This window comes from Carcharodon carcharias, chromosome 3, assembly GCF_017639515.1.
Source record: "Carcharodon carcharias isolate sCarCar2 chromosome 3, sCarCar2.pri, whole genome shotgun sequence".
NCBI classification, from domain to species: Eukaryota; Metazoa; Chordata; class Chondrichthyes; order Lamniformes; family Lamnidae; genus Carcharodon; species Carcharodon carcharias.
In genome coordinates this window covers 214,332,565-214,356,856 of record NC_054469.1, presented here as the reverse complement: position 1 = coordinate 214,356,856, position 24,292 = coordinate 214,332,565, and the positions used below count along the sequence as shown (strand labels likewise).

The 24,292-nt window shown below is 42.5% G+C and overlaps 3 protein-coding genes across 6 annotated transcripts in view; 2 read left to right on the top strand and 1 right to left on the bottom strand.

The window, feature by feature from the left end:
• Nucleotides 1-24,292, bottom strand: part of glb1 (galactosidase, beta 1) — a 163,091-nt gene that overhangs the window by 3,233 nt on the left and 135,566 nt on the right. The window lies entirely within an intron of this gene.
• LOC121275804 (C-C chemokine receptor type 4-like) lies at nucleotides 3,697-15,185 on the top strand. Of its 4 annotated transcripts, none has more exons than XM_041183438.1 (2): nucleotides 3,697-3,717; nucleotides 13,616-15,185. In XM_041183438.1, the coding sequence occupies exon 2, from the start codon at nucleotides 13,636-13,638 to the stop codon at nucleotides 14,710-14,712; it is 1,077 nt and encodes a 358-aa protein (XP_041039372.1). In that variant the 5' UTR covers nucleotides 3,697-3,717; nucleotides 13,616-13,635; the 3' UTR covers nucleotides 14,713-15,185. The 4 variants fall into 4 exon arrangements, with proteins under 4 accessions (XP_041039372.1, XP_041039371.1, XP_041039370.1 ...); XM_041183437.1 differs by lacking the exon at nucleotides 3,697-3,717 and adding an exon at nucleotides 7,268-7,282; XM_041183436.1 differs by lacking the exon at nucleotides 3,697-3,717 and adding an exon at nucleotides 12,844-12,989.
• On the top strand, nucleotides 4,030-5,103 carry LOC121275727 (C-C chemokine receptor type 4-like). Its single transcript, XM_041183315.1, has one exon. It carries the CDS (start codon nucleotides 4,030-4,032, stop codon nucleotides 5,101-5,103), a length of 1,074 nt encoding a protein of 357 aa, XP_041039249.1.

The following is a 24,292-nucleotide window of genomic DNA, read 5'->3' as shown; positions in this document are numbered from 1 at the left end:
CAGCATGAAACAGGTCCGGGCTGACAAAAATCTACCCACATTGCAGGAATCCTGCGAGATCCAGAAGGGTGACAATTGGCACTACCAGCTCGCCAACACCATGTTAATGAGGGCCAACTCTAAGAGTGATTTGGAACTCCTGCCTGCCATGCTGGGTGAGTGTTAGGGAAACATCAGCAATATCAGGACCCAAACAGAAAGTCTCCCCCGATATGTATCTTTTGTTTATAATTAATAGATACCATAGGGTTTTATTATTCTGGAGGTCACCATCAATTAGGAACTGAACTGGACCAGCCATGTAAATACAGTGGCTACAAGAGCAGGTCAGAGTTTGGCAATCCTGCAGAAAGTATCTCACCTCCTGACTCTCCAAAGCCTGCCAACCATCTACAAGGCACAAGTCAGGAGTTTAATGGAATACACTCCACTTGCATAGATGAGTGCAGCTCCAACAACACCCAAGAAGCTTGACACCATCCAGGACAAAGCAACCTGCTTGACTGGCACCCCATTCACCACCTCCAACATCCACTCCCTGCACTACCAATGCACAGTGGCAGCAACAGCGGCAGTGTGTACCATATACAAGATGCACTGCAACAACTCACCAAGGCTCTTCCAAAAGCACCTTCCAAAGTCACAACCTCTGCCACCTAGAAAGGCAAGGCCAGCAGATATATGGGAAAACCGCCATCTGCATGTTCCCCTCCAAATCACCAACCATATTGACTCAGAACTATATCACAATTCCTTCACTGTCACTGGGTCAAAATCTTGCCACTGTCTCCATAACAGCACTGTGGGTGTATCTACAAACAATGGACTGCAGCAGTTCAGAAGGCAACTCACCACCATCTTCTTAGGGGCGAATAAGAATGGGCAATAAATGCTGGCTGAGTCAGCAACACCAACATCACAGGAAAGAATAGTAAAGAAAAGGACAGAACTGCCTTCAATAATGATGGGACTGTAGCCTGGCATAGATATAACGCAAAGCGACAGCCACTGTGACCATTGGCATCCATCTGCATGATACATTTCAGGTGGTCACTAACATGAAGATATTAATGTATATAAAATTATTGGAAAATATTTTTCTTTCAAGATAAAAGTGTAGTCTATGGGTGTGTCTTAATTGGATTAAAACCAGCTAGTCTGGGTGCTTTGATGTTTACTTGATTTGAGATGTAAGACAGGTAGAATGCCTTTGCATTTTTTGAATGGAGCATTCATGAAGTGGGGTGAAATCTGGCACCTAGCAAGCAGAGGCCAAGCAATATGTTTATATTGTTAATAAAATTGGCACTTTGAAAGGGGTTTTTTTGTTAGATGAGCTGGATTTCAAAGGGGCTAGTGACACAATGAGAATTTACATTCAATGAGTTGTGCTAGGTATATTAGAATATAGTTTTCAAGTGTGTAGTGCAGAGGCAATGTAAGATCAAAGTAGCTGTAAGCCTACAACTATTTCCAAAGGATCCAAAGTGAAAGGAACCTTATTTGGAATTCATAAGGTGAAAATGCTTTGCCTGGTGTCTGGTTAAGTCTATGGGTTGCTGTTGCCTTAATGGAGATTCGTTTAGGAATTTGTTATAAGTTATGATAGTAATAATTTGTAGCCATTTGTATATATTTAACTTGTGTAAATTAATAAATGTCTCCTGTATTTTGACATAAAACCCCTCAAGAACTGGTGGTCTGATTCCTGAATTTAGAGCTGCATCTCAAACATACTACTTAAAAATATAGGTTATAACAGTTGTTTAAAGTATCCATCTGAGATGTTTAAATAACTCAGCTTTACCAAAAGGCTGTCTCACAACATTACACACCAGCTGCACATTGATTCCTTCTCGTTCAATTGTGCCCCCATATTGGTGCAAGGAATCTTTAGAATGGAAATGTAGAAAACCTCCAAATAGAGTCAGCGTGAAGAAAACAAGGCAGGAGGAGGCCAATCAGGCTCAGTTCCTCACTCATGGAATCAAATGGGAAGGATGTTCACCAAAGGAAGGTTGCTGAGGCAGCAACAACTCAAAGGGACAGGATGTCTAGCATAAATGCAGCAAGGATTCTTGTCATAAAGACCAATGCACAGTAGTGAGAGAGTTAACTATTTAGATTATTACATTAATAACATACATTAGTTGATCATTTTTTAACCAAGCAGTCAGCAAAATCTGCAATGCAGCTCCTAAACCATTGACCCCACCTCTAATGCCTTAAACATTCTAAGTAAAGATTCTGAAGCTTCACCTCCAACTTGGTGGTGGCCAAAAGGATAAACTTCCTTTCATTTACACAACTCGAGTGTGTATTTTCCTAATGACTGGGTCTGCTCCTTTAATCCCTTGCATGCTGCTTTCACAAACCAGGTTAATTGGTACAGTTATAAAAGGTGCAAGTAACGAGAGAGCTGGGAGCGTTTGTGCACAAATGTTTGAAGGTGGCCAGATAGGTTAACAATGCAGTTAAAAAAAGCCCATAGGATCCTGGGCTTTAGAAATAGAGGCAGAGGACAAAACCCAGAAACTATGCCAAACCTAGATAAAAAACTAGCTCAGCTACAGGTAGAGTGTTGTGTCCAATTCAGGACACATTAAATCTCTGGAGAGGGTATGGGAAAGATTTATTGGAATGGTTCCAGGAATGAGGGATTACATTCAAGTGGATAAACATTCATGTGGGTTTGTTCTCCTTAGACCAGACAAGGTTAAGGTGCGGAATCGTCCCAGATCTGCACTAAGTGTGCATCATTATATCTGCCTTCCGCAATGGCAGCTTTTCACGCCATATTGTCCCAAACCCGCCACAGTAACTGTGCATTCCTGGGAAGCACAGCGTTTGCATGGCGGGCGGGCTCTCATTCGCCCATCAGGCCATCACCTCGCCGCTTCCTCATGCTGGACGCCATATTTAAAGTCCAGCCTCATGCACACATCTCAGTGCTTCCAGCCCAAGGTGGCTGCACAGAAGACAGGTTGGCCCCGAAAGGCAAAAAGGCTGCAGCCCCCCCCCCCCCCCACCCCGGTTTAGTGAAACCCCTGAATTTCGAAGAGCTTAATGTTGGTGACTGATGAGGGCAGAGCTAATTTTTATCGACAATCACACAGAAGGTGACAATGGTATCTGGAGGAGGGCTCCTTCAACTACTTCAAAACCTGTGTACCCCTGGGAAAAATGATGCCTTATGCCATTCCACCAAAGCTACTGCAAGAGGTTGGGAGAATTCCACAGAAATTCTACTCCAGGGAGTGTGAAATGTTTTTTGGAAAAATTGGGGTTGTTGGCATGCAGATAAACTTGGAGCTCAGGGTAAGACAAGCCAAAGGTTCAGGTGGCCATGTCCATTCAGGACAGCTAAGTAGGAGGGATTCTTGATGCTAAGTGTGAACGAATTTTGTAAGGGCCCTTCAGCTAGGAGTTGAGGTTAAAGACTTAAATGCAAGATATGGTTGGCAGAAGTGGGTTGTCAGTTTTATTCTAGAACTCAACTTCCTCCTCTACCTTTATCTTGTCACCTCATAAACCCTAACATTTATGAAGATTGGATATAATCGAAGCCCTGATGAACGCCCCAGAGACAGGAAATGATGCATACTCTCGTTTATATTTTAAAGAAATAACTTCCAGTGAATGACTGGCGTGCTTTTTCTAAGGCAATAGCTTGTGTGGATATTGAGAGAACATAAAATTACCTCTCTGAATAAAAAAGTAAGTGTTATTTGCAAGTAGTTTTATTCCTAATTTTTATTTTGAATTGCTTTTAAATAAATTATTAATTAATGTCATTTATTAAAGTAATGGGTCTGGAGAATTAATCTTCCCACTTCTGTGCATTAGCTTTAATGATTAGTATGTCCTGAAACATCACATAATCTTATTGTCCAATACTGTTACTAGCTAAGATTAATTGAAGTTTGAATGGTGACACAGCTCTGTAAATCCAACCGTGAACTAATTCAGTGATAACCATCACTGACTGGGATTTGTTTGTTTCTAGTTAACTAATAGAAAAGTTACATGATGAACACGACTGAAATGCTGCACAGCACAAACAGCGACTACAATTATGACTATGAAAACCTGTTTTCTCCATGTAACTTCGGATCAGCAAAGATTTTTGGTGAAAGCTGCCTAACAGTGATTTACTCACTTGTGTTTGTCTTTGGTCTCTCAGGGAATATCCTTGTACTGTGGATTCTTCTAAAACAAAAACTGCTGAAGAATATGACAGACATCTATCTTTTCAATTTAGCATTATGTGATTTGCTTTTTGCTATAACTCTTCCCTTCTGGGCATATTTTGCTGCAAATGAATGGATTTGGGGAGATGCCTTTTGCAAGATCATTAATGTCTGTTACATCCTTGGCTACTCCGGTGGTGTAATGTTCATAATCCTGATAAGTATAGACCGGTACCTTGCGATTGTTCATGCTGTGTCTCTGCTCAGGGCTAGGACAGCTCGATGTGGGATTATTTCCAGTGTAGTGATGTGGTGTGTAGCTATGTTCACCTCTCTTCCCACGATGATAAATAACAAAATCGACAACATTGATGGAAGAATTGTTTGTCATACTTCCTTTCCATCTGAAAAATCATCAAGGTGGAAACTTCTTAGCCTTTTCAGTGCCAATGTGTTTGGTTATTTTATTCCATTTGCTGTGATGGTTTTCTGTTATACAAGAATAATTCAAACCCTGCTTAAAAACAAAAGTTATAAGAAACACAGGGCTATAAAAGTTATACTTATTGTTGTGATTGTGTTTTTTGTATTTTGGACACCGCACAACATAGTGATGTTCCTGGAGTCTTTGAGAGAACTGCATATTTTAACTGGCTGTGAATTCAGCATACAGCTGATTATTGCCCAGCAGATAACTGAATCCATCACATTTGTACACTGTTGTTTAAATCCTATAATTTATGCGTTCTTGGGTGAAAGGTTTAGATTGCACCTCCGCAGAGTTTTTCACACCTGTTTGCCTTCATTACTTAAATATAAAGCACGTGCCAAATCTCATTCAGCTTCTCACAATTCTGCTGCCTCTGTTCGTTCACAGTCCTCTCATGGTCATGACCCGTCCACCTTTATTTAGTTCAGTACATGAAATTGCCTATAAACATCTTTGTGTATACACTCTGTTCTCATATTTGTTCAAACTTATGCTACTTTTAGGTTGTGTCAAAACATAAAATCGTCTGCAAAACTAAAACAGGGTTGTTGAAGTTTTTTTACAATGAATTATTTGAAGAGTAGCCTGATTACACTGGTGGATTAATACAAGTGCCTGTTAATGATATATAGAATTTTGAGGTGGTACATTTTGGTAGGATGAATAAAAGAGGCCACATACATGTCGGGTAACAAATGTCAAAATATCCTCTAGGAACAGAGGGTCTTGGGTGTACACGCACACAGGTCACTAAAAGTGGCAACACGGGTTAATCATGCTGTTAAAAAAAACCAAACAAACCTGCTGGCTCATTTCTAGAGGGATAGAATGAAAAAGCAGGGAAGCTCCCCCTTACCATGGTTGGCAGGGCCCTCAACCATGTCCGACACATTTCCAGAGATTCTGTTCGAATGCCTTCCCCTCCCTCCCAGAATCACTATAGTGTTCTCCTTTGCCTTATCTACCACCCCACCAATGTCCTTTCGCAAGGATCATCTTCTTCTGAATGGTAACTCTTCATCATTCTGCCAATGACATCTCCTCTGGACACAGCATTTCATCCCATTACCTCTCCCTTTGGCCTGGCGCCACCAACTCCTTTGTCATTTCATGTCTCTTCTCTTCCGCCCTATCATAAACCTTTCTTCCTTTGCCACTTTTCCTCATCACCTCCTTTGATGCTGTTACAGGAAATTGTGGTTGATACGTCAACTATTGAAGCTTTGAAATTCCTTCCAAAAATGGGGGTCAATTTATATGCTGAACATAACATCGGTGTTGTTGTAGGTGGTCACCATTTTGAAATATGTTAAAACAATACTGGAAAGTCAAATTAAATCAATGTGTCATGTTTTTATTAATGAAATCATTTTACAAGGATAGTTTGAACCACAATCATAACATTTTTAAAATTGTCAAATTCATCATCTTTGGCATCCAACACAAGGAGTTCATAGAATTCATCCTGAATCACTTTGGCTATGGCATCATCATAAAGAATCACACTCTGGATCAGATTTGGCACTATTAGTTTCATAATCATTCCTCCCTCACACCCCGTACAACAAATCAACTTCCCCTCCATTCATTGAATTGGATATTTCAAATTTACTAATGATCTGATGACAGTTTTTGCATTAATTGCATCCCACAATTTGAAGGTGAAACCACACAGAACATCAAGTGAGGCAGCACACATATTTCTACTTTTTGTGAAGGTTTTTTCTCCGACAACCATCCATCTGCTCCATTCGGCAGGAACATGATCCTTGAAATGCTTGTAAAGGTACACATCCAACGGTTGAACTACAGACATTGGACCCCTGTAACTGTAATGCGGCTGTCAATTCTTCATAGGTATCCCTTGATCTAGGTATATAGGATCTGAACATATCTAACATGAATCAGTTGTGTTCTTTGATAAAGCTTTTTCCACACATTATCAATGGACACCTTCACTCCATCCTCATTCCTCCAACCATTGTCCTGGGCATGCACAAAATATCCTACAGGGAACTTGACATACAGCATGGTTTTCTGTTTGCAAATTACCATAGGCATTCATTTTGCTCCATCAGTCATGCAGACTAGCACCACCTGTCTTCTCATGTCCTGCGGATTTCACTAGAACTGATTTTGAACCTTTCCACTCCACAGTTTGATTACTGGGAACATCGGAGTTCATGACTGTTCCATCCATGTTGTTGCTGTGACATAATGGGTACTTATCTTTTCACCTTAAAACAGGTTTATTTTCAAGACGGCAAAGCAAAGTCACAGACTCTCCCAGTTCCTTCCCAGATACACAGAGTGAACTGGCTTATATCATCTCACAATGATTCCTTAATCCTTCCCCAGTTGGGGAGGGCCATGCTTAATTACCAAATTAAAGCTTGTATTTCATTGTACCACAAATTCAACATTGGCAGTCATGACCTCAATGCTTAACTCTATTTCTCTTCCCACAGATACTGCCTGAGCTGTTGAGTATTTCCAGCATTTTCTGTTTTTATTTCACATTTCCTGGATTCGCAGAATTGCTTTTGTAACGAAGCCATGTTCAACTTGCAAAGAACCTTGGTCAGACCACATTTGGAGGACTGTGAGTAATATTGGTCTCCAGGTTATGACAAAAGTACAGAGGCAATTGTGAATGTATTGCAAAGAATGATACCAGAACTAGCAGGACAGATTGAACAAACTGGCACTCATTTCTCTAGATAAAAGACTGCGAGGTGACTCGATGAGGACTTTTGAAATTATAAAAGTGTCAGACAGGGTAAATATGGAGAAGTTGCTTCCAATCACTGGGAGTCATAAAGATAGTCACCAATAAACCCAAAATGGAATTCAGGAGAAGCTTCTTTACCCAAAGGATGGTTAGAATGTGGAACTCACTACCACAGGGAGTAGTTGAGGTAAATTGACGTATTCAAGGGGATGTTGGCAATGAAGCTGAGGAAGAAAGAAAAAGTGGGACCTCTTGAGGGGTTTAAGTGAAGACGGGTAGGATGTGGCTCCTGTGAAATATAAATAAAAGACCAGCATGTGGATATGTTTAGCTGATTGACCTGTTGCTGTACTTTGAATGTTTTGTGACAGGCTGCAACTGGGACATGTTATGCAAGGTATGGCAGAACATTGAGGGTGATCCCAGGAGTGTCATTCATGGGCAGGCGTAAAGTAGAAAAAACACATTCAAAGACAAGGCTAAAATCAGTCTTCAGAATTAGATATTCATTTACCATGCCAGGAGATAATTAACGTTATGGGACAAAAACAGTGTGAAACAGAGAGAGAGATGAGAGTTATGTGGTTGATGTGTCAAAGCATTCAAAAGGAGTTTTGAAAATTGCTGAATGGTATCCTTGTTAGTAAAGGTGAAGCCCATGGGATTAAAGTGGCATTTGCAGTGTGGTTACAAATTTGGTTCTGAGACAGGAAACAGAGAGCAATGATGAAGAGTTATTTTTCATGGGGGAGACCAATATTAGTGTTGTCCACTAGGGGTGAACATTAGGACTAGTTACATTTTGATATACATTAATGATCTGGATTTGGGTATGGGAGCATAATTTCAAAGTTTGCAGATGCTGCAAAACATGGGAATGTAGTAAACAGTGGGGAGGACTGTAACAGACTCCAGGAGATCATTGACAGACTGGTGAAATGGGCAGGCACATGACAGATCCAATTTAATGCAGAATGATACATTGTGGAAGGAAAGGTGAGAGGAGCAATATTAACTAAATGTTAATTTAACACATCTACAGGAACAGTGACTTGGCAAACAACAATCTTTGTAGGTGGCAGAATAGGTTGGTGAGGCTTTATGCTTGAAGCCTAACATGGTCAGTCAGTTTAACACTAGAGAGATTCACATATTTTATATTTAACATTTTATACATCAGTGTACCTTCTTATGGAACAGTTTTGAAACTGCATCATAGAATCATAGAAAATCACATGACTGGAGCTATTGCAACATCCAGCAAAGTAACAGAAGGAGTGATCAATAGTGCTAGCAAAATATACCTACAGACCAAAAACCTGCTCACTCCTTGGCTTGGATTCTGTGGAGATCACCAGGGCCCAGGCCTCTTTACAGCCTTTGTGTGAACATGGACAAAAGAGCTGAATTCCAGAAGTGAGTTGATGGTGACTCACCTTCATATCAAGGCAGCATTTGTCTGACTGGGACCAAACAGCCCAACTTTAACTGAAGTAAATGAGGATCAATGGGGCAACGTGTCATTGGCTGGTCATGCCTAGCACAAAGGAAGATGGTTGTCATTGTTGAAAGCTAATCATCTCATCACTGCAGGAGTTCCCCAGGGTGTGTCCTTGGCCCAACCATCTTCAACTCTTCATCAATGATCTTCCCTCCATCATAAGGTCAGGCATGGGGCTGGGCATTGTTCATTATATCGCATCTCCTCCGATACTGAAGCAGTTCATGCCTGCTTGCAACAAGACCTTAAGGCTTGGGCTGGTAGCTGGACAGTAACATTCAAGCTTTGCAATTGCCAAACAATGATTATCACCAACAAGAGTGAGACTAAACATCTTCTCTTGGCTTTCAGCAGTACTGCCATCACTGAATCCCCCAACATCAACATATTGGGGATTGCCATCGACTAGAAACTCAGCAGGACCAGCTATATAAATGCTAAGGTCACCAAAGCAGGTCAGAGACTGGGAATTCTGTGGTGAGTGTCTCACCTCCTGATTCCTCAAATTCTTTCCACCATTTACAAGGTACAAATCAAGAGTGTGCTGGAATACTCTCCATTTGCCTGGATGAGGGAATGTCCAACAACTCTGAAGAAGCCCAAATCCATCAAAGAGAAAGCTATTTGCTTGATTGGCACCCCATCAACCATATTAAACATTCATTCCCTCCACCACCAAAGTACAGAAACAACAGTGTGGACCATCTACAATTTGCATGGCAGCATCTTTCCAAGGTTATTTTAACAATACCTCACAAATTTGTGACCTCCCCTACTGGATAAACAAGGACAGCGGATGCATGGGAACACCAAGCTCCCCTCCAATTCACATATCAGTTTTATTTTAAGTGGCTCTACCTAAAGCCATGAGGCAAGCTGAAGATTATCCAGTTGTTGGGGGTTAGTGCACAGGCTACAGCACTAGGCTCGGAATGATAGATGTGGAGGGAGTGGATGTTGAAGTTGGTGAATGGGGTGCCAGTCCTTTGGGCTTTGTCCTGGATGCTGTCGTGCTTCTTGAGTGCTGTTGGAGCTACACTCATCCAGGCAAGTGGAGCAATGTAAAGTCTCCTGCTATCCTTTGTACTCATATGTTCAATAAAATGTAAAGTTTACCCACAGCCTTGTCTCCAGCATTATCCATTGAACCTGACTGAACACAACCTCATCTAAGAACCACAACGATGATAACAAAAAAGCCACTGCCCGAGGATTCGGCGTGAAACAGGTCAGGCTAACGAGAATCTACCCACATTGCAGGGATCCTGCGAGATCCAGAAGGATGCCAATTGGCATTAACAGCTCGCCAACACCATGTTAATGAGGGCCAACTCTAAGAGTGATTTGGAACTCCTGCCTGCCATGCTGGTTGAGTGTTCAAGATACATTGGCAATATCAGGACCCAAACAGAAAGTCTCCCCCTATATGTATCTTTTGTTTATAGTTATTAGATACCATAGGGTTTTATTATTCTGGAGGTCACCATCGATTAGGAACTGAGCTGGACCAGCCATGTAAATACTGTAGCTCCAAGAGCAGGTAAGAGATTGGAAATCCTGTAGAAAGTAACTCACTTCCTAACTCCCCAAAGCCTGCCAACCATCTACAAGGCACAAGTCAGGAATGTAATGGAATGCTTTCCACCTGCCTGGATGAGTGCAGCTCCAACAGCACCCAAGAACCTTGACACGATCCAGGACAAAGCAAGCCGCTTGATTGACACCCCATTCACCACCTCCAACATCTACTCCCTGCACCACTAATGCACAGTGGCAGCAACAGCAGCAGTGTGTACCATATACAAGAAGCACTAAGGCTCTTTCAAGAGCACCTTCCAAACCTACAACCTCTGCCACCTAGAAAAGCAAGTTCAGCAGATACATGGGAACACCGTCACCTGCGTGTTCCCCTCCAAGTCACTCACCATCCTGACTCAGAACTATATCACAATTCCTTCACTGTCACTGGGTCAAAATCTTGGAACTGTCTCCCTAACAGCACTGTGGGTGTATCTACAAACAATGGACTGCAGCAGTTCAGAAGGCAGCTCACTACCATCTTCTCAGGGGCAAATAAGAATGGGCAATAAATGCTGGCTGAGTCAGCAACACCAACATCACAGGAAAGAATATTAAAGAAAAGGACAGAACTGCCTTCAATAATGATGGGACTGTAGCCTGGCATAGATATAATGCAAAGGGACAGCCACTGTGACAATTGGCATCCATCTGCATGATACATTTCAGGTGGTCACTGTCATGAAGTTATTAATGTATATAATGTTACTGGAAAATATTTTTATTTTAAAATAGAGGTTTAGTCTGTGGGCGTGTCTTAATTGGGTTAAAACCAGCTCGTCTGGGTTCTTTGAAATGTAAGAGAGATAATGTGCATTTGCGTTTTCTGAACAGACCATTCAAGAAGTGGGTGAAATATGACACCTAGCTACCAGAGACCAAGCAATGTATTTATATTACTAATAAAATTTGTACTATGAAAGGGGTTTTATTGTTAGAAGAGGTGGAGTTCAAAGGGGCTAGTGATAAAATGAGAACTTACATTCAATGAGATATGCCTGGTATATTAGCGGACAGTTTTCATGTGTGTAGGGTAGATGCAAGGTAAGATCTGAGTAGCTGTAAGCCTACAACTGTCTCCACAGGAACCAAAGCGAAAGGAACCTTATTTGGAATTCATAAGTTGAAAATGCTTTCCCTGGTGTTTGGTTAAGTCTATGGGTTGCTGTTGCCTTAATGGAGATTCGTTTAGGAATTTGGTAAAAGTTATGATAGTAGTAATTTGTAGCTATGTGCATATATTTAACTTGTATAAATTAATAAATGTCTCCCGTATTTTGATATAAAACCCCTCGAGAACTGGTGGCCTGATTCCTGAATTTAGAGTTGCATCTCAAACACACCATTTAAAATTATAGATTATAACAGTTATTTAAAGTTTCCCTCTGAGATTTCTATATAACTCAGCTTTACCGAAAGGCTGCCTCATAATATTACATACAAGCTGCATGTTGATTCCTTCTTGTTCAAATGTGCCCCCCGTATTGGTGCAAGGAATCTTTAGAATGGAAATGTAGAAAACCTCCAAATAGAGTCAGCGTGAAGAAAACAAGGCAGGAGGTGGCCAATCCTGTTTAGTGCCTCATTCATGGAAGCAAATGGGAAGGATGCTCACCAAAGAGAGGAAAGTTGCTGAGACAGCAACAACTCAAAGTGATAAGATGTCTGTAGCCTTCATTCAGCAAGGATTCTTGTCATAAAGGCCAATGCACAGAAGAGTTAATTAATGAGAGACAATTCTCTAGATGCATTGTATTATTAATGTACATTAGTTGATCATTTATTTAATGCAGCAAGCAGTCAGCAAAATCTGCAATGCAGCTTCTAAACCATTGACCCCACCTCTAATGTCTTAAACATTCTAAGATTCTGAAGCTTCACCTCCAACTTGGTGGTGAGCAAGGCTTCCTTTCATTCACACAACTCCAGTGTATTTTCATAATGACTAGGTCTGCTCCTTTAATCCCTTGCATGCTCCTTTCACAAACCAGGTTAAATGGTACAGTTATAGAGGGTGCAAGTAGCGAGAGAGCTGGGAGCGTTTGTGCACAAATGTTTGAAGGTGGCCGGATAGGTTAATGAAGCAGTTTAAAAAATACATGTGACCACAGGCTTTAGAAATAGAGGCAGAGTACAAAATCAGGAAACTATGCCAAACCTATATAAAACACTTTTTCACACAACCAGTGATTCAGGTCTGGAATGCACAGCCTGGATGTGTGGTGGAGGCAGGTACAATCGAAGCACTCACGAGGACATTAGATGACTATTTGAAAAGAAACAATGTGCAGGGGTATGGGGAAAAGGCGGGGCAATAGCACGAGGTCATAATGCTCCTTTAAAGAGCTGATGTCGACACAATGGACCAAATGGCCTCCCTCTGTGCCATTAAAATCCTGTGAATCTGTGATATCAGTAGTTCAGCTGCAGCTGGGGTCTTGTGTCCAATTCAGGACACCACATATCGGGAAAGATGCTAAGGCTCTGGAGAGGGTGCAGGTAAGATTTATTGGAATGTTCTCACCATGAGGGATTACATTCACGTGGAAGGACTAGAGAAGCTGTGTTTGTTCTCCTTAGGGCAGGCAAGCCTAATGTGCTAAGAGATGTTTAAGATCATGAAAGGTTTATACAGAGTAAATAAAGCAAAACAGTTTTTAAATGCTGAACAGTTCAGAACCAGAAGAGACTAATTTAGCCTGATTGGCAAAAGAACAAATGACAGGAAATGCTCTGTATCCTCATTTACATATGAAAGTAATAACATCAGTCTGCAATGCTTTTTTCTAAGGCAATAATTTGTGTGGACATTGAGAGAACATAAAATTACTTGTCTGAGAGAAAAGTAAGTGTTTATTTGCATGTAGTTTTATTCCTAATTTTTATTTCGAACTGCTTTTAAATAAAGGATCAATTAATGTAGTTTATTAATGTGATGAATCTGGAGAATTAATTTTCCCATTTCAGAGCATTAGCATTAATGACTAGTATGCACAGAACCATCCCTTAATCTAATAGTCCAATAGACTAATTGAATTTTGAACCAAATGGTACATAGCTCTGTCGAACCAACTGTAAATTAATTCAGTGATATCCAACATTGACTGGGGTTTGTTTGTTTTCAGTTTACTGACAAATCAACAGCATGATGAATGCAACTGAAAAGCTGCACATCACAAGCAGCGACTACGGTTATGACTATGAAGACCTGTTTTCTCCATGTGACAAGGGATCTGCAAAAAAAATTGGTGATAGCTACCTACCAGTGCTTTACTCACTCGTGTTTGTCTTTGGGCTCCCAGGGAATGTTCTTGTACTGTGGATTCTTCTAAAATACGCATGGCTGAAGAACATGACAGGAATTTATGTTTTCAATTTAGCATTATGTGATTTGCTTTTTGCTATAACCCTTCCCTTCTGGGCATATTTTGCTGCAAATGAATGGATTTGGGGAGATGCCTTTTGCAAGATCATTAATGTCTGTTATATGCTTGGCTACTCCGGTGGTGTAATGTTCATAATCCTGATAAGTATAGACCGGTACCTTGCGATTGTTCATGCTGTGTCTCCGGTCAGGGCTAGGACAGCTCGATGTGGGATTATTTCGAGTGTAGTGATGTGGTGTGTAGCTACGTTCACCTCTCTTCCCACGATGATATATAACAAAATCGACAACATTGATGGAAGAATTGTTTGTCATACTTCCTTTCCATCTGAAACATTATTGAGATGGAAACTTCTTAGCCTTTTCAGTGCCAATGTGCTTGGGTTTTTTATCCCATTTGCTGTGATGGTTTTCTGTTATACGGGAATAATTCAAACTCTGCTTAAAAGCAAAAGTTATAAGAAACACAGGGCTTTAAAAGTTATATTTATTGTTGTGACTGTGTTTTTTGTATTTTGGACACCGCACAACATAGTGATGTTCCTGGAGTCTTTGAGAGAACTGCATATTTTAACTGGTTGTGAATTCAGCATACGGCTGATTATTGCCCAGCAAATAACTGAATCCATCACGTTTGTACACTGTTGTTTAAATCCTATAATTTATGCGTTTTTGGGTGAAAAGTTCAGACTGCACCTCCGCAGAGTTTGTCACGCCTGTTTGCCTTCATGTATTATATATGAATTACGGGACAGGCTTCATTTTGCCCCTCGTGATTTTACTACCTTATATCGGTCACAATCCTCTGGTAGCCATGACTCGTCCACATTTATGTAATTCAGCATTCAACTGTTTTAGTTCAATACGGAAGTGCCGGTAAATACCTTTGTGTATATACTCTGTTCTCTCATTTCTGCAAACTTAGGCTACTTTTAATTTGTGTCTAAACACAAAATCATCTGCAAAACTAAAATGGGGTTGTAAATGTTTTTCACAATGTTTTATTTGAAGAGTAGCCTGATTACGCTGGTAGATTAATACAAGTGCCTATTGGTGATGGAGATAATTTTGAGGTGGTACACTTTGGCTGGTGAATAAAAGTGGCCACATACTTCCTGGAAAGCAAATGTCTAAATTACATTTGGGAACGGAAGACCCGTCTGGTGGATATGAGTTGTCCACATTTCTGTAGTTCAACATTCAGGTGGTTTTTGTTCAATATCAAGTGTCCGTAAATATATATGTATATACACTCTGTTCTCACATTTTTTCAAACATATGTCTAAACATAAAACCATCTCCAAACCTAACACTGGAATTGATACAATTTTCTAAGCCTTGATTTATTTGAAGACTAGCCTGATTGTACTGGTAGATTAATACAATAGCCTGTTAGTGAAATAGAAAACAGTGAGATGATACATTTTTCTTGTAAGTTAGAAGCAGGTTGCACACTTCTCTGAAGACAAATGTCTAACTTACATAGCGGAACAAAGAGGCCTAGTTTTGACATACAGAGATCTCTGAAAGCAGCAACACAGGTTAACAAGGCTATATAAAAAAGCAAACAAATCAAACTGTGGAAGGGTTTGACAAGGTAAATGTAGAGAACTTGGAGAGATTTTCTCAGAGTTGTAAAGACTCTGGAACCATTTAGAAATGGTGGGCAGGACACAATTTTGGGAATGCTCTCCCCATCCCGCACCCTAATATTTTGTGGCACATGATGAGGGTCCGAGCCCCCGGCAATTTTCATGGAGTTGGGCCAACCTCTCCATGACTCCCAGTTCATGGCCCTCAGGAGCTGGATTCGGGAACATTTTGAAAGATAAAGTCAAAAGACCTTACCCTTGCCAGCTATGCCCACTCCATGCCAGCTCATGCTCACCAGCTATTCCCCATGGCTCCTCATGCCCCCACCCACACCCAATGGCCCATCATACCCTCCATGCCAACTCAAGGCACTTCCATGCCCATTCACATATCCACTGGAGAGGAGGCTGCATAACCACCACCTTTCTCACTGCTCCTTTGCTCACCTTGCTCTTCCTCCCATTTCTCAAACGCCTTGCTTCTCTCCCTTCCACTCTTTCCACATTTCTCCCCCTTCTCCTCTTCTTTGCTGTTCCCTTACCCCTTTTCCCCCAACTCTCCTTTCCCGCTGTATCGCTGCTTTCCCACCCTCCCACCCTATAACTCTGCTTAATTTGAAGACCGCACTTGGTCTTGACTACTTATTAGAAGTCACACAAGACCAACAAATTACTAGGCCTCAGTAGAATTCTGCCTTTATGTCAAATGCAGTCACTCTTACTTTATCTCTGCAATTCAGCTCTTTAGTCCATCATAAGATATCAAAAATCTCTATGCAATCGTTGAGTTTTCCCATTATAAATTCCTATTTGTAACATAGATGTCTATGAAAACTTGTAAAATGTTGTAATTACATGCTCTTCTCAGTAGATACACTGGCAAGCAAGTGTAATTACATCAGCATATGCTATCTACACAATTATAACACTGCTGGTTTTCATCTAACACATCAAGCAACACTTACTAATAACCTGCTCACTGGTGCTCCGTTTTGGATCCATCAGGGCTATACAGCTGCAGTCCCCATTTATCTCAAATAGGCCCACGAACACTTGGCGGGAGAATCATGGGAAATCGCAAAAAGTACGAGAAAGTTTAGTAAGTGTTTTAAAGACACACCAGTGACAGGAACGGCTTCCACACAATTTCCCAACAAATAAAAGACCCCAGACATAAAAGCTCCAACAACTTATTGACACCAACACCCATCCAGGACCCTCCACCCCTGCCTGTCCCTCTGTCCCCACCCCGTCTTCCAATCCCAGCCCCAGCCCCAGCCATGTATTCACTATATCTCCTGACCTTCCCCTCTCCGACGCTGAACGCTCAGTGTTCAGCAAAAGACTTAGTTTCAAAACCCTTACGCCCTCATCTCAATGAATTTCAGGCTCGGCATGATTCTGAACTCTTCTTCCTCCGCCTTTGTCTCCGTGCTCACTTCTTTGGGCAGGGGTCCTCTCCCCGTTCAACGGATCCTTTTACCCACCTCCAATATTCTCCCTCCACCTGGACCCCCCTCTCTGGATTCTTACCTCCTCTTGACCTTTACGTTGAGAACTGTCGGCGTGACATTAGTCGTCTCAATTTCTCTGCTCCTCTCACCCATTCTAACCTGTCTCTTTCTGAACTTACTGCACTCCGTTCTCTCAGGTCCAACCCTAACGTTGTCATCAAACCCGCTGACAAGGGTGGTGCTGTTGTTGTCTGGCTCACTGACATCTACCTCGCGGAGGCTGAGCATCAACTCGCAGACACTTCCTCCTACCTCTCCCTGGACCATGACCCCACCACTGAACATCAAGCCATTGTTTCCAGGACTGTCACTGACCTCATCTCCTCTGGAGATCTTCCTTCCACAGCTTCCACCCTGATAGTCGCCCAACCTCGGACGGCCCGCTTCTACCTCCTACCCAAAATCCACAAACAGAACTGTCCCGGCAGTCTGATAGTGTCAGCCTGTTCCTGCCCCACGGAACTCATTTCTCGTTATCTTGATTCCCTTCTCTCTCCCCTTGTCCAGTCCCGTCCCACCTACATCCACGATTCCTCTGACACCTTATGTCACATCAACAATTTCCAGTTCCCTGGCCCCAACCGCCTCCTCTTCACCATGGACGTCCAATCCTTCTACACCACCATCCCCCACCAGGATGGTCCAAGGGCTCTCTGGTTCTTCCTTGAACAGAGGCCCGAACAATCCCCATCCACCACTACTCTCCTCCGTCTGGCTGAACTTGTTCTCACACTGAACAATTTCTCCTTCAACTCCTCTCACTTCCTCCAAATAAAAGGTGTGGCTATGGGTACCCGCATGGGCCTCAGCTATGCATGTCTCTTTATGGGGTATGTGGAACATTCCTTGTTCCAGTCCTACTCCGGCTCCCTCCCACGACTCTTTCACCGATACATCGATGATTACTTCGGTGCTGCTTCATGCTCTCATCGGGACCTGGAAAAATTTATTAATTTTGCTTCCAATCTCCACCGCTCCATCATTTTCACATGGTCCATCTCTGCCACTTCCCTTCCCTTCCTTGACCTCTCTGTCTCAATTTCTGGTGATAGACTGTCCACCAATATCCATTACAAGCCTACCGACTCCCACAGCTACCTCAACAACAGCTCCTCATACCTGCTTCCTGTAAGGTCTCCATCCCATTCTCTCAGTTCCTTCGCCTCCGTCACATCTGTTCTGATGATGCCACTTTCAAAAACAGTTCCTCTGACATGTCCTCCTTCTTACTTAAGCGAGGTTTTCCACCCACGGTAGTTGACATGGCCCTCAACTGTGTCCGGCCCATCTCCCGCGCATTCGCCCTCACACCTTCTCCTCCCTCCCAGAAACATGATAGGGTCCCCCTTGTCCTCACTTATCACCCCACCAGCCTCCGCATTCAAAGGATCATCCTCCGCCATTTCCGCCAACACCAGCATGATGCCACCACCAAACACATCTTCCCTTCACTGCCCCCAGGCGGCATTCCGTAGGGATTGTTCCGTCCGTGAGACCCTGGTCCACTCCTCCATCACCCCCTACTCCTCAACCCCCTCCCATGACACCACCCCATGCCCACGCAAAAGATGCAATGCCTGCCCCTTCACTTCCTCTCTCCTCACCGTCCAAGGGCCCAAACACTCCTTTCAAGTGAAGCAGCATTCCACTTGCACCTCCCTCAACTTAATCTACTGCGTTCGTTGCTCCTAATGCGGTTTCCTCTACATTGGAGGGACCAAAGGCAGACTGGGTGACCACTTTGCAGAACACCTGCGGTCTGTCCGCAAGCATTACCCAGACCTCCCTGTTGCTTGTCATTTCAACACACCACCCAGTTCTCATGCCCACATGTCTGTCCTTGGCTTGCTGCATTGTTCCAGTGAAGCTCAATGCAAATGTGAGGAACAGCACCTCATCTTCCGACTAGGCACTTTACAGCCTTCCGGACTGAATATTGAGTTCAACAATTTTAGATCTGGAACTCTCTCCTCCATCCCTAGCCTTTTTTCGTTTCTTCCCCCTCCTTTTTGTTTTTCCAATAATTTATATAGATTTTTCTTTTCCCACCTATCTCTACTATTTTTAAATGTATTTCCACCCATTGTTTATCTCCACATTTTTGCCCTTTTAGTATTATTTCACCCCACCCCCACTAGAGCTATCTGTACCTTGCCTGTCCTGCTCTCTACTCTTAATTAGCACATTCCTTTAGATAATATCACCACCTTCAACACCTCTTTGTTCTTTTGTCTGTGACATCTTTTCGTTATCTCCACCTATTACCGACTGCTTGCCCTAACAACGCACCCACCCCTTTAAACCAGCTTATCTTTCACCCCTTTCTTATTTTTAATTAGTTCTGTTAAAAGGTCATGAGGACTCGAAACGTCAACTGTGCTCTCCTCCGCCAATGCTGCCAGACCTGCTGAGTTTTTCCAGGTATTTCTGTTTCTGTTTTTGAAATAAAAGACCCCATATCATTTATACACCACTAATAAGCTTCTATTTAACTTCAAAAGAAGATTACAGTATGAACAAAGAAATGAACTTTTATTTATAAAGTGCCATTCCTGATCTCACAAAGTCCCCAAGTGTCCCAATAAAGTACTTTTGGTGTGTATGCACTGTTGCAATGTGGAAAATGCAGCAACAAATTTGTACACGGCAAATGTCTACAAAGAGTGATGAGATAATATCCAGAGATCATCATCTTCCATAATTTTGGTTAAGGCTAAACATTGGACAGAATATTCACTGCATTTGTATTTTAATGACAAGGACATATAGTCCGATTATTTTGTACTGGGAATCTGATATCTGTTCTATCGAATCTTGTCTTATCTTTCATTCCGATCCATGTTTTCTATGGTTTTAATTCCCATTCTGTAATGAAGCACCCAAAACTGTAACTTTGGCCTAATCAATGTTTTGTATTGCAATCTACACTTCTGTTTATAAAATCCAAGATGCTGTTGGCTTTTTTCATTACTTTTTATAAATTGCATCTCCAACTCTTCCCTCTTCAGTCAAATTTTTCAGTGTCTTTTATTGCATGTATATTCACATTCTTTGCTTCTGTTTCCAAAATGTATTACCTAACTTACTCAGATTTAATTGTATCTGTTATCTGTCTGCCCCTTCTACTGCTCTATCTATAGTCCTGAATTCCCTCACCATCTTCAGTAGCCTGCACCATTATTACACTGTTAATGCCCTCATATAAGGTAGAAACACTGTGTTTTGTGATTTGATTGTTTATGTGAGGTTAATACATGCAGAATGCACTGAATACAGCAAAGGCTTTGGGATCTGACAGTATCCAATCTGTAGTGCTGAAGACTTTCATTATGCCTCTAACCAAGCTGTTCCAGTACAGCCACAACAATGACATCTACCCACCAATGTGGAAAATTGACAAGTAGATCAAACACCTCAGCTACGGGATATCACTGCAGGAGTCCTTTGGGGTGGAGTGCTAGGCTCAATCATCTTCAGCTGCTTCAACAATGACCTTCCCTCCATCATAAAGTCAGAAATGGGGAAGTTTGCAGATGATTAAACAGTGATCAGTTCCATCCACAATTCTTCAGATGTAAGAAGCCTGTATTCGCATGCAGTAAGTCTTGGACAGCATCCAGGCTTAGGCTGATAACTGGCAAGGAACACTCATGCCACACAAGTGCCAGGCAATGGACCATCTGCAACACAGAGAGCCCAACCACGCTTCCTGACATAGAAGGACATTGCCATTGCTGATTGCACAACCATCAATATTCTAGGGGTTCACACTGGCCAGAAACTCAACTGGACCAGCCAGGCAAATGTTTTTTTCTCATTTATTCTTTCATGGAATGTGGGCATTGCTGCCAGGGCCAGTATTTGTTGTCCATCTCTAATTGCCTTTGAACTAAGTGGCTTGCTTGGCCATTTCTGAGGGCAGTTAATTGTCAACCACATTGCTGTGGGTCTGGAGTCATATGTAGGCCAGGCCAGGTAAGGACAGCAGATTTCCTTCCCTAAAGGGCATTACTGACCCAGATGTTTTTTTTTTTAAACGACAAACAATGATAGTTTCATGGTCATTATTACTGAGACTAGCTTTATATTCCAGATTTTCACAATGGGAAAGCATAACACATAGGTATAGACATCAGGGTGGAGGACTGTGAAATATTAGAGGAAATTAACATAGGGAGAGAGGTGGCACTAGCAGGTTCAGTGGCCTTAAGAGTGGATAAATCTGCAGGCCCGGATGAAATATATCTCTGGCTGTTGAGAGAGACAAGGGAAGAGATATCAGAGGCCCTGGCAGTAATTTTCAAATCCCCTCTGGCCACAGGTGAGGTGCCAGGGGACTGGAGGACTGCTAACACTGTCCCATTATTAAAGAAAGGGAGGAAGAGATATTACAGGCCAGTCAGTCTAACCTCGGTGGTGGGGAAGTTACTAGAAAGAATTCTGAGGGAGAGAATATATCTGCACTTAGAGAGACACAGGTTAATCAGGGATAGTCAACATGGATTTGTTAAGGGAGAGTTGTGTTTGACAAATTTGATCAAATGTTTTGAGGAGGTTATGTTGATGAGGGTAATGCATTTGATGTGGTCTACATGGACTTTAGCAAGGCTTTTGATAAGGTCCCTCATGGCAGACTGGTCAAGAAAGTAGAACCCATGGGATCCAAAGCAAAGTGGCACATTGGATCCAAAATTGGCTGAGAGGCAGGAAGCAGAGGGTGATGGTAGAGAGATGTTTCTGTGACTGGAAGTCTGTTTTGAGTGGGGATCCACAGGGGTCAATTCTGGGGCCCTTGATGTTTGTGGTGTACATAAATGATTTGGGTATGATCAAAAGGTTTGCAGATTACATGAAAATTGGTAGGTGGTAAATAATGAGGGGGATAGTTGTAAACTGCAGGAGGATATCAATGGACTGGTCAGATGGGCAAAGTGACAAATAGAATTCAACCTGGAAAAGTGTGAGATAATGCACTCAGGGAGGGCTAACAAGGCAAGGGATTACACTATTAATGGTAGGACCCTGGAAAGTACTGACGATCAGAGGTACCTTGGTGTGCATATCCACAGGCCCCTGAGGGTAGCAGGGTAGGTAGATAAGGTGGTTAAGAAGGCATTTGGGATACTTGCCTTTATTAGCCGAAGCACAGAATACAAGGGCAGGGAGGTTATGCTGCAATTGTATAAAACACTGCATAGGCCACAACTTGGTCACCCACATTATAGGAAGGATATGATTGCACTGGAGAGGATGCAGAGGAGATTTACCAGGACGCTGCCTGGGCTGAACTGTCTGAGCTCTGAGGAAAGATTGGATAGGCTGGGTTTGTTTTCCTTGGAGATACGAAGGTTGAGAGGGGACCTGATAGAGGTGTATAAGATTATGAGGGGGATAGATAGGGTGGGTAGGAAGGCACTTTTTCCATTAGTAGACGGGTCAATAACCAGGGGGCGTAGATTTAAGGTAAGAAGTAGAAGGCTAAGAGAGGAGTTGAGGAGAAATTTTTTCACCCAGAGTGTTGTGGGAGGCTGGAACTCACTGTCTAAAAGGGTGGTTGAGTCAGAAACTCTAATAACATTTAAGAAGTATTTAGATATTCATTTGTGTTGCCATAGCCTCCAGGGCTATGGGCCAAGTGCTGGAAAATGGGATTAGTGCAGTCAGATCCTTGTTGACTGGTGCAAACACTATCTGCTGAATGGCTTCCTTCTGTGCTGTAAACATCTATGAGTCTATTTTACAAATTAGATTTACATTCCGCCAGCTGCCATGGTGGATTTTGAACCAATGTCCCCAGAACATTAACCTGGGCCTCTGGATTACTAGTCCAGTGACATTACCATTATGCCACCATCTCTCCATAAAGGGGGCTCTCCCAGAATAGGTCAGGATGGGTATTCTGCAGGAGACTCTCGCCTCCTGACGCCCCAACGCCTTTGCATCATCTACACAACACAAGTCAGGACTCACTTGCCTGAAGAGGTGCTGCTGCAACAAGAGATAAGAATCTCAATACAATCCGTGGCAAAGGAGTCCACTTATTTAGCACCCCAATCCAACACCTCAGACATTCGCTCACTCCACCACCAACACAGTGTGGTTACAGTATTTACTGCCAATAGGGTGCACTGCAGCAACTGGCCAAGACTCTTCCAGCAGCACCTTCCACGTTCATGATCTCTGTCACCTATAAGGGCAGGCAGTTCACGAGAAGCCCCAAAGCCGTCTGCTCTTCCACATCACCCATTTTCTGCATTCAAAGTGTGTTGTGACATATGCCCCACTACAGCATACATTTCCTGGCATGGACTCAGTGTGCCACTCTGTGCCTGTTTCTCCACCTTCAGCTCCCCTTGCAGCTTCCTTTGATTTTCAGAGCATTTACTTTGCTTTCTAATACAGTCTCATTTGCAAATTTGGACACCATCCCCTCTATCCATCTAGCCCAATATCTAGTGATAGCCTGGGGTAGAAATTGGAGCTTGTTGTGCAAGTACAGCAGATGTAAAACAAGAGTAACTTGGCTCAGTTTTGAGGAACAATGAATGTCTTAGGGGACCAACTGGAAAGATCACTGTCAAATGGATTGTCAAGTACACAGGGCAGTATCACTGGCGGATGTTCGATAAAGGTTATTTGTTTGACTTCCTTTTGAGGGATTTTCTCATCCCATGAGTTCTATTCTGCCCTCGATCACTCATATATCCACAACTCTCTTCCCTGTAGCAGAGCAGGTCTTACTGTAAGTGCCACAAGAGGCTTCTTTCTCTCATGGCAGCAGCTCTCCATTAGTTTCCCACCAAAAATATTCACCTTTGCACTATCTGGCCGCTAAGGAGCCCCTAATAAAGAGTCAACCTGGTATCGCAATGTTCCCAGGACTTGGGGCCCATTCTAAAACACACACAATATATTGCAGTGGACACTTACAGCCACTCGAGCTCTTAGGTGGCACACAGAGGAAAACTTCCATGGCTACAATATATTTACAGAAAAGATAATGTTTCAGTAAAAGTTGTAATAAATCACTTGGTCATTTAATGTAGGGACTGCTTGGTGTTTAGTTCTCTTGTAGGACAATGAGGTACAGGGTAGTATGCTGAAGTTTCGGGCTCAGAATTTCAATCTTATATCTAGATGTGAAGAGCAAAGGATTCCACTTAGACCAATGAGCCAGTTGTCTATTCCCCTGTGTGTTGAAGAGGTACCAAAAGCAAAAAGATCAGGGCAGTGCGGCAAGTTGGACAGGTCCCTTCAAAGGTCAGCACCAGGTACAATAGGCTAAGTGGCCTCCTTCTGAGCTGTATTATT